At 55.8% G+C, this 13,557-nt stretch overlaps 1 protein-coding gene across 2 annotated transcripts in view; it reads right to left on the reverse strand.

The window, feature by feature from the left end:
* Window positions 1-1,616: 1,616 nt before the first annotated feature.
* HPCAL1 (hippocalcin like 1) overlaps window positions 1,617-13,557 on the reverse strand; it is a 112,521-nt gene continuing 100,580 nt past the window's right edge. Inside the window, exons 3-5 of one of the 2 annotated variants that reach the window (XM_027113822.1) lie at window positions 7,502-7,897; window positions 4,827-4,932; window positions 1,617-2,467 (exon numbers count right to left, since the gene is read on the reverse strand). In XM_027113822.1, coding sequence (XP_026969623.1) covers window positions 2,370-2,467; window positions 4,827-4,932; window positions 7,502-7,879 — 582 coding nt within the window. In that variant the 5' untranslated portion in view covers window positions 7,880-7,897 and the 3' untranslated portion in view covers window positions 1,617-2,369. The remainder of the gene's footprint in view (window positions 2,468-4,826; window positions 4,933-7,501; window positions 7,898-13,557) is intronic. The other variant, XM_027113823.1, reaches the window with a different exon arrangement.

The raw sequence follows: 13,557 nt of genomic DNA on the forward strand, positions 1-13,557 counted from the left end.
CTGGGGCGAACCCTGCTACAGCGGTCATTCCCATCTGTGCCTGATTCCTGGGCAATGTCCCTGTTAGTAGTACTGCAGCACTCCCCGCCTCTCCTCAACAGGCAACAAGCACTATTGATTTAGCCTTGGCCAGTTCTCCTTACATTTTGTAAAATACAAGCCCCTCTCAGGGAGGGGAGATTCCTCCAGGCCAGGCGGAGTTGGCAAGGCACCATCCTGCTTCTCTGTAGCAAGCTGGGTCCACCCCCGGGTCACCTGGCCTCCCCCTCCCACCACCCCCTCCCCGTCCCACCACCCATGAAGGCCCAGCCTCGGCAGTGCCCCTGGCTGGAAAGTCACTTGCAGAAGGGCTCACCGTTTCTATTCAGAGGCCTGGAGTGGTAAAAGGTATTAAGATTACTAAAATCAGCAAAACAGCCAGGGTCCCTGACAGCCTGCTGTGGGTCCGGCTCCGAGCTACACGCTCGGCCCACTTGCCTTGATCACCTGTCTCCCGGCTGCACTGCTTCCACAGGTGAGACTCAGCGAGGTCGCGTGGCCCATGGGTGGATGTGCCAGGCGCTGGAACCAGAACCCCAATCCTGCTCACGCTTCCCGGCACCACGCCCCCTGTGGGGAGGGGCCCTGCTCACGCTTCCCGGCACCACGCCCTCTGTGGGGAGGGGCCCTGCTCACGCTTCCCGGCGCCACGCCCCCTGTGGGGAGGGGCCCTGCTCACGCTTCCCGGCGCCACGCCCTCTGTGGGGAGGGGCCTCATCAGCTGGGTGCATCCTGACCGGCCAGTCATGGTCACCTCACACTCCCGGCCAAGGCACTGAGGAGCGGTGGGCAGGGAGCACAGGAGAATTTTGGAAAGTTCTCCTCCCCTTTAAGGAAGAACAGAGGACAGGCTGCTTCTCGTCCTGCCTGTGGAAGGCTCCCGTGTCAGCTGCACTGCCCTGCACGGTGACAGCCCTGCGGGGACCCCAAGGATTCAAGTGCGAGGACAGAAGCTGCCCGTGAGGCCGGGGGCAGGGCGGTGGGGGAGGCGGAAGGAACCTGGGCATCCTTAGCGACGCGCCCAGCTGCCGCATTAGTCTCGGCACGTGGTGGAAACATCCTTATGGTTGAAGCCCCCTCTGCTGGGTTTTCTGCTTCTGAGACCAGAAGCAGCCTGATGGCCACAGGCTGAGAAACCAGGCCTGCCCTCATGGCCCCGTGCTGGTACCCCTGATCCCCGCTCTGTCCTCGCTGGGGACGTGCGGTACTGCTACCTTGCTGATTAAACCATGGGGTTGGCGGGGGAGCCGGGGGAGGGGGTTGGATACAGGCAGAAGCCTGACAGTCAAACCTGCCAAGAACTGTCATCTTTCATTTCCACAAATATTTCTTGGCATGAGGCAGATATTGAAGAACAGTCTGCACAAGATTTATAGACACAGTAACGGCTACGTGGATACAGAAGGGGCCAAGTTTACAAAGAGCAGCAGGACCTGCCGAACGCACCTGTTCTGGAGAGCGCGGAGGCCGCGGCAGCACGGAGAGCGCGGAGAGCGTGGAGGCCGAGCACGGAGAGCGCGGAGGCCGGGGCGGCACAACGGGGCCTCCCGATCCCACACAAAACTCAGACAGTGCCGTTTATTTGATCATTTTAATACAGGAAATGCCAGACCAATCAACAGGGAGGACAAACCTTACAGAGAGGCTGCGTTCACTGCGCGGATGGGAGGGTCTCCACGGCCCTGGGCACGCATGCACGTCCTTTTGAAAAGGGCAGGTTGAGGGCATAAATACCACAAAATAACCAGGCTCGGAGGGATCACAGGCCACGAGGGAACCACGCTTCAAAGGCAATCGAGGCATTAAATACAGGACCTACACATTACATTTCACTTCACCATACGTATAACTTATATATTAAAGGGAGACCACAGTATATATACGTGCAAGCGGCTTTGGTCAGAGAAAACGAACCGAGCTGGGTGAAGCCATGCACGGGGAGGGCTTGCCCGTCTACTCTCCCTCTGTTCTTGTCCCCATTTTCCCTGCGATCACAAAATCAATCAGCTGGCCTTGGCGCGATCTTAGAAAGTCCCAAGGGGATCCTTGGGGTGTCCTCTGGGCTCCCTGTGGGCAGGGAGGTGCCCCAGAAGCCAGGACACCGTGAGCCCTGGGAGTAACCACATGCCAGGGAGTTCGCCCTGGAGGGACTGGGGAGGGGGCGGGAGGAGGCCAGGTGAGGAGGGAGGCGTGGCCACCAAGCCGGCAGATGCGTGTTGCCTGGCCGCCCCGGGAGAGCAGGAATGATTGAAGAGGCATCCACTTTTGCAAGCAAAGCTTAAACGGCAAGACAAGCCTGTGTTTCTCTGCACTGTCCAGACGCCGACCCCTTAGAACTGACTGGCGCTGCTGGGGTCACACTGTAACAACCGGACGATGGATGGGTCGCTCTTGGCACCTTTAATGAATTCTTCCAGGGACAATTTGCCTGTGGGATGGAGGACGGGAGAAACGGGAGTTAGCCAGTACTCACAGTTCATCACCCTTAGGAGAGCATGGGGACAGCTCCGGTGTCAGGGACGTCTCCTCTGGTCCAAGTCTTGAGCCCTCCTGAAGCTAGACGCGTCCAGGCTCCACACGCTTCCAGAGCATTTCTGGAAAAACCTTTTTTGCTTTCAGTGCTCATTGCAAAGCACTGGGCACCTCAAAGGACGTACCCAGTATGGCAGCAGACCGTGCCTGGTGGGGCAATTCAAACCCTTTTAGAAATAGCCCCATGCCTTATTTAAGAAAGATGCGCCTTGTCCAGAAAGAACATGACACCTGCCTCTAAACCAGAACTAACCCAGGGTCGGGAGGGCCAGGCCTGGGTGCGGACCTACTGCTTGCCTCTGCGTCTGAGGCTCTGCAGCTGTACAATGAAATAGAGCCATTTACCCCAGAGGACAGCAGTAGAGCGAATGTCAACCTCTCCAGGTCCCAGGGTCTTCATCTGTGTGGTGGGATCGTGGGAACGCCCATCTCAAAGGGCCACCGGGAGGGTTAATTGGGAGGATGTGTTTGAGGGGTCGGCCCACGCCTGGCCTGCAGGATGCACTCAGTTGTGAGCTGCCGCCGGGAAGCCAGGCAGGGACCTCCTGCTTGCCCACTGCCGAGAGGGACACGTCCTCCTGTGGGTCCCCAGCAGCGGGGGCAGACAGGCTGGCCCCGAGGGAGACTAAACAACCCCAGGCTAAGGGACAGATTGGGAAGGGAGGGGGCAGCCACCCCCTCGGCAGAAGACAAGACCTCTGGGGCCCTCTGACGATGGACAGGGGTTACTGGGCTTTGTTACTATTCATATGGTCCGTGGGGACTTGGCTCCGACCGCCCAGGGCGAGGAGCTTCTGAAAGCACGAGCCTCTTCTCCGGGCAGAAAGCGAGGCTGGCAAGGCGCTGGGGGTCCCTGAGCACAGTCTGTCCTGCAGCCATCAGGGTGTTCCTGGTGCATGGCCAGGCACAGATCACAGGAGAGGGCTTCAGTGACACCTGTGCTTTCCTAGGGGGGCAGGGAAGGTGTGGGGCAGTCCCCGGAGGACGAGGGCCTAGCCCTGGACCACCCCAGCTTCACTCTTCTCTCTTCCAACATGGCCTCTTCCACCCCTCTCCGAGCTCCAGGGATGCACGGATCCCGGTGTTCACAGGAGAAGCTCTGTCCCGGTGGGCACAGGCCCAAGTTCACAAACACCCTGGGAAGGTGCCCAGAGCGGGCCCTGAGGGGTCGGGGCAGAGGTGGGTGGAGGGAGAGCCAGGCGCTGTGCTAAGAGCTCTACTGGCTCTATCTCACTGAATCCTCAAAACCACAAGAGACTGAATTATTATCCCCATTTCACAGAGGAGTAAACCGAGGCTCAGAAAAGCCAAGATTGGTTGGAGCAGGTCTGTCGAACCCAAAGCCTGTGCTGCTACTCTGGAAGGCAGAAGACATGTTTTAAGTTGGCCCAAAGGCAACGCCAGGCACGAGGCTGTCTTGTTTTACGTCTGATGGATCATGTTTTGGAAACCGTTTCCTTGCGGAGATGTGCCTGCAGCCATGTTGCCCCCCTCCCCCTGCTGGCTCAGTCCTTGGCGTCATCTGCAAACCGCACTTTAGGGTTCAGGAGCACTTTTCTGTACATTAGCTTATTTTTAATCTCCAGCACAGCCCGGGGGTATCTTCTCTTTTTCTTTTCTAAATGCTGCATTTCTTTATCCTTCAAAAGCAAATCAGACCAGACTCTGGGACTGCACTTAACACTGGCAAGAGGTGCGGATCCATCCAGTTTCATAGCTACCTTCCCCGGCAGGGACCCTGCAGAAGCTCACGGCCAATGCAGAAAAGAAAACACAGGGCACGTCCTCACTGTATGGTCGCCACCACCCCTCCTGGACACGCCACTTCTGCTGCGGTGTAGGCCCAGAGATCCTGGCAGAGCTGCCGCAGGCCAGCACATCCCGACAGAGTCCCTGGGGCCACTGAGGTTTGGGGGAGGGATGACGGGGGGCAAAGGGACCCCCACCACCTGGAAGGCTTGATCCCAGCCCCTCCAGGGCCCAGGTGCCAAGGGCACAGCTGCCTCTTCTCCCCGGGACACGCCCACGGGCCTACAGTCTCCCCGTTCTAGAAGCAAGGAGACTATGGCTCGTGGGGCAGGATGCTGACCCAGTGCCCCGACTCCGAACACTGGCTCTCCCCTCAGCGCAGCTGCGCTGGCCGGGCAGGGCCAGGGGTGGGCCAGGTGAGGTCTGAGAAGCTACAGAGAAGGAGGAAAGGGTCCCGAACACATCTCTGCTCCCAGCAGTGGGGCACAGACACACAGGGATCTTACCGTCATTGTTGGTGTCCATCTGCCTGAAGATCTTGTCCGTCCGTTTCTCCGGCGTGGACTCATCCTCGGGCATCTTCATCACGGAGGACACCATTTTGTATATAGCCTGCAAAGGGGGACACAGACACATGTGCTCAGAGGTTCCAGGGTGTCCCTGGGTGGATGGGGCACAGGCATGAGCTTCGGCCCAGCCCACAGCAGGACAAGAGGTCAGGATGCTCACAGCCTCAGGACTCTTCCCCAGCTGGAAAGTTCCCTGCTACTCCCAATACTGTGGATGCATGTCACAGACAGCATGTGAGCAGAAGGAAGCCCGACTCACTTACGTGACGTTCAAGAACAGGCCAAACAACCCACTTTCACAGCTATGAGCCTGGGGTGTCTGCGGGGGCAGGAGGCGGGACAGTTCCCAGGCCCTCTGGGGCGCTGGGAATGCTCTCTAACTCACAGAGGGTGGTGGTGACACAGGCGCATACGTGCACAGCCCATCACTCAGCACACGTAGCCACAAACATTTGACTATGGGATTGCTGTACCTGAGTTAGAAGCAAAAAAGACAGCCCACAGGGAAAGCCACATAACTAGCCCCAGAAAGGCCAGCGCCAGGGCAGATGGGTCTCTCCAGCAGGACCGAGAACCCCAGGACACTGCCATCCAAGGGCTCAGCACCATTGCCAGCCGTTTCTGTGTGTCTCTGTCCAAGTGGCCCGGCCCAGTGTTGTGGTGTGTGTGTGTGTGTGTGTCCAGGGGGCACGATGAGCCCAGTGACCAGCAGCTCATCAGAGTAACTCGCGAGGGGGAGGGGCTGTGCCACTGTGGGTTTCTGTGCGGAGATGGCTTGACTGAGAGTCTCATTCCTGAAACAACACACCAAGGATAGCAGAAGTCTGAGAGTTGTAGCATGTTAAAAAGCAGGTTTATGGGCTTCCCTGGTGGCACAGTGGTTGAGAGTCCGCCTGCCGACGCAGGGGACACAGGTTCGTGCCCCGGTCCGGGAAGATCCCACGTGCCGCGGAGCGGCTGGGCCCGTAAGCCATGGCCACTGAGCCTGCGCGTCCGGAGCCTGTGCTCCGCAACGGGAGAGGCCACAACAGTGAGAGGCCCGCGTACCGCAAAAAAAGAAAGAAAGAAAGAAAAAAGTAGGTTTACAAAACAAAACCATAAAGGAATGATCCCAAGTGAGGCTGCTGGTATCTGTTACACTCTCTCCTCCTTGGCCCCTCTCCATTTGCCGAGGAGGGTGGAGGTGGCCAGGCCTCACAGCACGGCCAGTGTGTCTTTCAGGGCCTCTTGAGACAGAACCCCCTCCTAAGAGGGGCAGGCACTTGTTCAAGTGCAGAGGAGGCAGAGCAAAGACCCTCCCCGGCCTCTGGTGGGCTCTGAAGCACGTAGAACCCAGTCCGTTCTGACGATGGAGTGGCGGCCGGGCGCGCCGCGAAGCAGGCCAAGCCGCCTGCGGGAGCCACGCAAAGGGTCTCAGAGTTGGGGCACTTGGTCTGGGGGCCTAGCAGCCAGACCCCGTTCGGACAGGCATGGGGCCCCTCGCTGTCCTGCTGTGTCTCTAAGTCTGGGCCGGGCCAGTCTGCTTGGACAGGGCCAGGGAAGCGAACGGGCCAGCTTGTGGGCCGGGACAGGTGATTCCTGAGAAGGAGATCTCTTCCTTCTACCACCGCTTGTCACCAAGAGCCAGGAGCGACAGCTGAAGCAGAGTGCCCTGAACCTGTGCTGATTTATTCTCACTGTGCGAAAACCACCTGTTTGGGAAATAGGTTGGTCACTCCTCAGGCCACTTGCTGCTGGTCTAGGAGTTCATGAGTTTGATACCCTCTGTTTGTGGCTTAGCCCGGAAGTTCCTTCCATGTAGAGGACATCTCCTCTGAGGAATTCTAGAACTGAACCTCCCAGGCTCCTGGAGTGGGAGTGCAGGGAGGCACCCAGGCAGCGGCAGCTCTGTGCCTCTCTACCACACACCTAGGAAGCTGGGGAAGTGAACAAAACACGGTTTCTTTCTGGAAAACAGCTTCCCCTGCCAGAGCTGCTGGCTGGAGTCGAGGCAAAGAGGTCTCTGAAGTGCTTTCTGTACCAGAGCTTATTCTGTGGCCGCTAGTTTCAGTTTTGCTTTACAACTGCACCTTCCTGGGGACATGACAAACTGTTTGTTCTTTTATTCTCAGACACGGGGACTCGAACAGGTCTTGGCAGGTGGCTTCTGTAAGTGTCAAGGGTCCTCTCAATTACTGGAATTCTCTCTGAATTACTATAGCTCAGCTCTGTTAACTCTCTGGAAATCACAGTCCCCCACCCAGCCTCAGATTCTGTGAAATGCAGAGAATGACACCTCCATCCCCGGCTCCGCCCACCCCACCCCCGCCCCGCCAGGGTCGGGAAGGCCACAACTCATCAAAGGGCTTAGGCCAGGCCTGATGGGTGGCCAGTGATCAGTAAACTATGGCTCTTCTCATCACTATCTGCAAGGACCCGCCAGTCCGGAAACAACTCGTCACTTTCAAAAGTGCACGAGGGAGGGGCTGGCAGCCATCTAGCTGCGAAGGGCTGAAGGCGCGGGGAGGACAGGAGCGCTGTCCGGAGTGGGTGGGGCCTCGGGGGACCCCGCCCCCACCCCACCCCCCACCCCGCGGGCGCGCTCCGCCAGCCCCTCCCTCTCCGGGGCGCACCTGCACGATCTCCAGCATCTCGCTGCGGCTGATGTAGCCGTTGCCGTCCAGGTCGTACATGCTGAAGGCCCACTTGAGCTTCTGCTCCAGCTTGCCCCGCGAGGTCACGCTCAGCGCGATGATGAACTCCCGGAAGTCGATGGTGCCGTCGCCGTTGGTGTCGAAGGTGCGGAAGACGTGCTCTGCGAACTTGGAAGCGTCGCCGTAGGGGAAGAAGTTGGCGTAGATCTTCTTGAACTCGTCCACGGTCAGGTGGCCGGTGGGGCAGTCCTTGAGGAAGCCCTTGTACCACTCCTGCAGCTCGTGGTCCGTGAACTCCGTGTTCTCCCGCAGGTCCTGCAGCACCTCGGGCCGCAGCTTGCTGTTCTGCTTGCCCATGGCGGCCGGCGGCGACACCTGCAAGACAGGGGCCCGGGCTGGCGCCATCAGGGCGGGGGAGGGCGCCCCGCAGCCTACAGCCACCGAGCGGCGCGGAGAAACGTCCCCCGCGTGTCCCGCACCAAGGGCTGGAGAGGCCCGCCTCCGGCCCTCCCCGCGATGCAGTGCCCCAGCCCTCCTAGGACCCCTGCGGGGAGGCGGGCCCTCGGTCTATGTACCACCAGGAAGGCCAGGAGGCGCCGGTGGAGTCAGGACAGGCCCCCTCGCGCTGCAAGGCACATCCTGACTTCCAGAATGTGGAAAGGTGGAAACAACTTGAAATCAAGTGCCCAGCAGGGGCTGTACAAGATTGGAGGATGAAACCCTTACTCTCACCACCCTCATCAGCTTCCGGCAAAACTGTCACGCTGACTGCACCCCACGCCCTGTGTTCTGAGCAGTTCTTTTCTTGTTCGGGCACCATGTTCTGATTTTATCCTTAGAACAGGCGTCCAGAAGCTTTTAAGGAGTCCCTCTTGTTTGTTTTTGCCTCTGAGAAGCCCTCTGGTTGGGAGTGGGGGGCAGGGGTGGATCTAGAATTAGCACCAAGAGTACATGAATGTCTCTAAGGTTCGTAGTCAAGTCTCAGGCACCTGCGGGCGTGCAGAAGCGTGCTCCCCAACGAGGTTTTCCATAAGAGACTGACCCTGGGCTGATACTCCTACTAGACATTAATACAGCTTTCACCTCGCCACCTCACTTTATTTTCTGATTTTTCACAGTAACACTAGTACACGGCTTACTCATTTTTGAAGCATATAGAATAGAAAATAAAAACAAAAGGTTTTCCACCCTTGTCCCAGAGGTAACCACCCTGAACTGCTTCTTAACATTTATAAATGCTAAACATTAAGTACCGAATCCCCATCACTAAATATAATCCGTGTACTTCACGTATCTTCCCTGGCACCTCCTTTTACTTCTTTGTCTCCTCCCAGATTTTATTAGTTTCATACATATATATCATTGTTTTTACTTGTTATCTTTATGACTTGAAATTATATGAAATTTAAATTGATATACATTTAAATGATAGAAAAGTTCCTTTTCTAACCCCCAGGTAGGGGGATTTGGGAATATCTTTCAAAATTACAAACACGTTCCCTTCGACGCAGCAACCCCACTTCTAGGAACAAATCTAAAGATGCTCCCACCCGTGCCAATAGCCTGTGTACACGGCCAATTCCTGCACGTTGTCTGTAATAATAAACAACCCAGGCGTCTGTATTACTAACTGATGTGAAATAATCATCAAGATCTGTTTTTAAGTGAAAAGAAAAGGTGTAGAACAGCACATAGAGTTTGCTACTGTTTGTGGAAGAAAAAAAAAAAGAAAATATATGTGCGTGCTTGTATGTTTGGAATGACTTCTTGGGAAATGATAACACTGGCTACAGAAAGAGAGACGGCTGATAGACAAGGGTCAAACGGAGACTTTTTTTTTTAGTTTAGTTTTCATTGAAGTATAGTTGATTTTTTTTAATGTTCTTTGGATCATTTATTCTTTTACAACAAACATATTTTCTTTGAATAAATATCCCTCTACCATTGCTTTCAGTTTTTATTATTATATATTTTTTTATTTTATTTTTTATACAAACGTAGACTTTTTAGTATAAATCTTTCTGTAATTTCAAATGTTGAACTCTGTGTATTTTTTTAATTCAAAAAAATAAACACACAAGAATCCTCTATTTCTTGCTTGTGCAACTTGACCTGGACCTCTCTCTCTCTGTACGATCAAGCTACTGATTCCCTTCTCCTTCCCTAACCTCTCCACCTTCCTTCCACATCAGCTCCTGTCATGCGTGGGAACCACTATTTGTACATCGTCAAGGTTTACAATCTCTACTTTCTGCTTTACCTATAGGTTGATCCTAAGAAGCGGAAACCAGCAAATCTCTAGGTAACTTGGTTGTCAGTTTCCAATGGCCCCCAGCAGCCCCACTCCCCCGCCCCAGGGCCCCCAGACTTGACTTAAGACACCCCGAAGACCACACACTTCCACCTCCGCATTTCCTGCACCAAAAAGGCTAATCTTCCGTCCTTTACTCAGTTCAGCTCCTCTCAAGGCTTTGTATTTTCCACACTCCTCTTAACTGTGAAAGTCTCCCAGCCAGTGTCTGGAGGGTGTGGAGAGGAGGGGTTTGCCTTAGGTGTCTCTCCTTCAACTTCCCATCTCGTGCTTCAAAGGCAGCGTCCACGAGCAGAAGGGGCTGCAATGCGGAGGGTTTCACCACATCTGCCCCTCCTCACTCCTCACTCCTTCAGCTGAGACCTGAGGCCCTTTTTCCAGCAGCGTGTGCCCACGTGTCCGTAGGGGTGGGCAGAGCGGGCCAGCTGCTGTCGTGGACTGAACTGTCCCCCCCAAATTCACACGCTGAAGTCCTAACCCTGGGACCTCAGAATGTGGCTGTATTTGGCGACAGGGCCCTTAAAGAGGTAATTAAGATAAATGAGGTCATATGGGTGAGGCCTAATCCAATCTGACTGGTAGCCTTGAAAGAGAAGCTTGGGACACAGACACACAGAGGGAAGACCATGTGCGGACACGGGGAGAAGGTGGCCGTCTTCAGGCCAAGGAGAGAGGCCTCGGAAGGAGCCAAACCAGCCGACACCTTGACCTTGGACTTGCTGTCTGCAGAAGCGAGAGAGAATAGATTTCTGTTTTCGAAGCTGTCCAGTCTGTGGTGCTTTGGTGCAGCAGTTCTGGGGCCCTAAGACAGCTGCCCCGAGAACTGACCTGGTACCGTGTGGCATCAGCATCCGTGAGGCAGAGCCCCGTGCCAGGCACCGTGAGGTTCCCAAAGCTTTAACTCCTGATCTGCCAGCATCGGGGACAATCAGAAGGTCCACGGACTGTGGGACACTTTTGTTTTTATCAGACACCTTGCCTGTATTAGTCCCACTTCACCAGGGAGGAAACAGACCCGGAGGCTCTGGAGGCAAAGCCAGCCCTCGGACCAGGTCGTCTGGCCCCCTCCCACATCTTGCCGGGGGCAGCCAGGGGAGGCTGGTCCAGGGAAGGGCACCCTGGTCATGAACATGGCCTTCCCGGCCGCCTTCAATAGTTAATGGTACAGCCTTTTCCCGATTAGCATTCCTGCACTTTTCATCGTGGAAACAACCCACCTTCTGTGAAGCTCTGGGCTCTGAGAGCTCCGGGTTGGTCCTTCTACATCTTGTTTTTTTTTTTTTTTTTTTTTTTTTTGCTGCGCTGCATGGCTTGCAGGATTTTACTTCCCTGAGCAGGGACCGAGCCCAGGCCCGGGTAGTGAAAGTGCTGAGTCCTAACCACTGGACCACCAGGGAATTCGCACGGTCAGTCCTTTTAGAATCCGTTCACCTCAGTGAAGACCAAACCACCGCTCAGAACAATGGTATCAACTGGCCTCAGAATGCGTCTGTGATTTGTGTTGTTTCTGATCCCACAGAAATGCCGACTCCTAACACCTCCTCCACCCAATGTAACGAATGTTTATGGGAAGGAAGGGACCATACCAGGGAGCATGACAAATACGGTCAACACAACCACTGGAAGGTGACAGCCGAGGCCTCCGAGGTCCGCCCGGGAGGCTTCCGCTTTCCCAGCCCTTCTCGCGTGTCCCCGCAGGCAGGCGCGTGGGGCTGCAGAACCCCAGCGGCACCCTGGGCCGGGCGCACAACAGACACCTGTGTTGGTTGAGGGGGCCTTCCCGCTGCAGTGCTGGTACTGGTTGTGTACACACACACACAGACACCTGCTAACTCTGAGGCAGGGTGGTTTCTGGTAAAGCTGGCCTTCCAGCAGAGCCTGGGTGTGCTCCCCTTTGGGGGATGCAATGCAAGGGGTCCTTCCTGAGAGTTCTGGGGGCTCACGGGATGGGGAGAGGGGAGAAGGTAGGACTCTGGGACAGACATATCAGGCCTGGGTCCTGCCTTTGAGAGCTCATCAAGGCCAGAGCATGTAGGATGCAGGCGAGTCACTCACACTGGTCCATTTTAGTATCAAAGCCCCCCACTGCAGCCACAATTCACCAAGCTGTGCCAGGCACTGTGCAGACCGTTTCACAGATGGTGAAACTGGGGCCCGGGGGTGTCAAGTAACTTTCCCAGGGTCCCACAGCTGCTGGAGCTGGGATGTGACCAGGAGTCCATTTGAGCTTGACCACAGAGCTCTACGATCAACCCTGAACCCTGCGAGATGGGCAGGGCCGGCCTGGCATTCCCAGCTGTACAGAGAGGAAAAGCAAGCTGGGAGAAATTGAGGGACGGGTCCAGGAAGCAAAAAAGGTAAGTTTTACTTTGGGGGAAAACTGTCAAGAAATCGTGGGGGGAAAAACATGTTTTCCTGCCACTGTCTTGAAGGTTGAGTTAGTAAAGTCTGGGGCCGTCAGAGTCAGGGCTGATGGGAGACCACGTGCTTGAGGATGATGTTGCAGGAATCCATCACTGATTTTCCAGTGTCCTTTAGGGAGACCCCACGGCTTTCAAGCAGGGTACCCACCTCTGCTTTGATTTCTTGACCACACCCAGTCAGCTGAATTAAAGGGCTGACTTACAGCATTACCGTTTTAAAAGTCGGTAACATTAATTTTGCTACAGAAAGTTCAAGACAACGCCAAGGATGTCGAAGCCGTCCTGGGGTACCAGGGAAGAATCCAGAGTTGGGGACTGGGCTTCTGTTTGTAGAAATGCCCTAAGAGCCCAAGCTGAAGAGAGTTCTGGAGAGTGCTGGCTGCACAACAGTGTGAATGTGCTTAACACAACCGAACTGTACACGTACAAATGGCTAAGATGGTCAGTTTTATGTTATGTATATTTTACCACAAATTTTAAAACCGGGGGTGGGGGTGGGTGGCAAGCGGTATAAGGACCACAGTGTTCTTTGGGCCCCTCTGCGGTCTGATGGTCTAGGACCCCTGGGCCTGGAGGTCCCAGGTCGAAGAATCCTGTGTCCCTATTGAGATGCAGAAGGCTCTCATCACAAGGGCTGACCCCCCCCCCCCCCAAGAAAGGCAATGGAGTCAGGGAAGGCGGTACGGCATCCCCTGAGAGAATCCAGAAACTGGTTGTCTACCAATCCCGTGTGGCTCATCACATCCCGCACCTGAGTAATTGTGCACATGCTTGTGGTGCACATGTGCCCACTAGCCGCTGCTCTGCCCCCAAAAACCTCAGCCCAGGAGTGCAGGCCACCCTTGCCCTCGGCGCGTCCTCTGGGTCTGGCTCCAGGCTGGGTGCACAGGCTGTGCGCACTATACTCCAGTCCACTGGGTCCTCTGAATGCCTGGGGACGAAGGTCCTGGCTCTCACTGCAGGCTGCTTATGGCATACGGATGGGGCATAGTAAGTGACACGAAGGAGGGGGAAGGTCCAAGCTCCGAGGAGGAATCCTTCATTCCCACGTGGAGCGGAGGCAGTCTGCCTAGGAAGGTGGCACGCGGAATCCAAACTGAATGACAAGGATTTTAAGAGCCACGGGAGGCTCGACTCCCACCGGCCACCTCTAGGGCGCACACGGCAGGTTCCAGGCCCTGCAGGCGGGGGTCACGCTTGACCGGACTGGGAGCAAGGGCATCTCCATCATCTCTGACTTAGAGACGAAGAACTGAGGCTTCTGCGAGGCATGAGATTGTCTGTGACAGGCGGGGCTTCCA

The sequence above is a fragment of the Aethalodelphis obliquidens genome, unplaced genomic scaffold (genome assembly GCF_003676395.1).
Source record: "Aethalodelphis obliquidens isolate GAN/ISIS:26980383/991018 unplaced genomic scaffold, ASM367639v1 scaffold12, whole genome shotgun sequence".
NCBI classification, from domain to species: domain Eukaryota; kingdom Metazoa; phylum Chordata; class Mammalia; order Artiodactyla; family Delphinidae; genus Aethalodelphis; species Aethalodelphis obliquidens.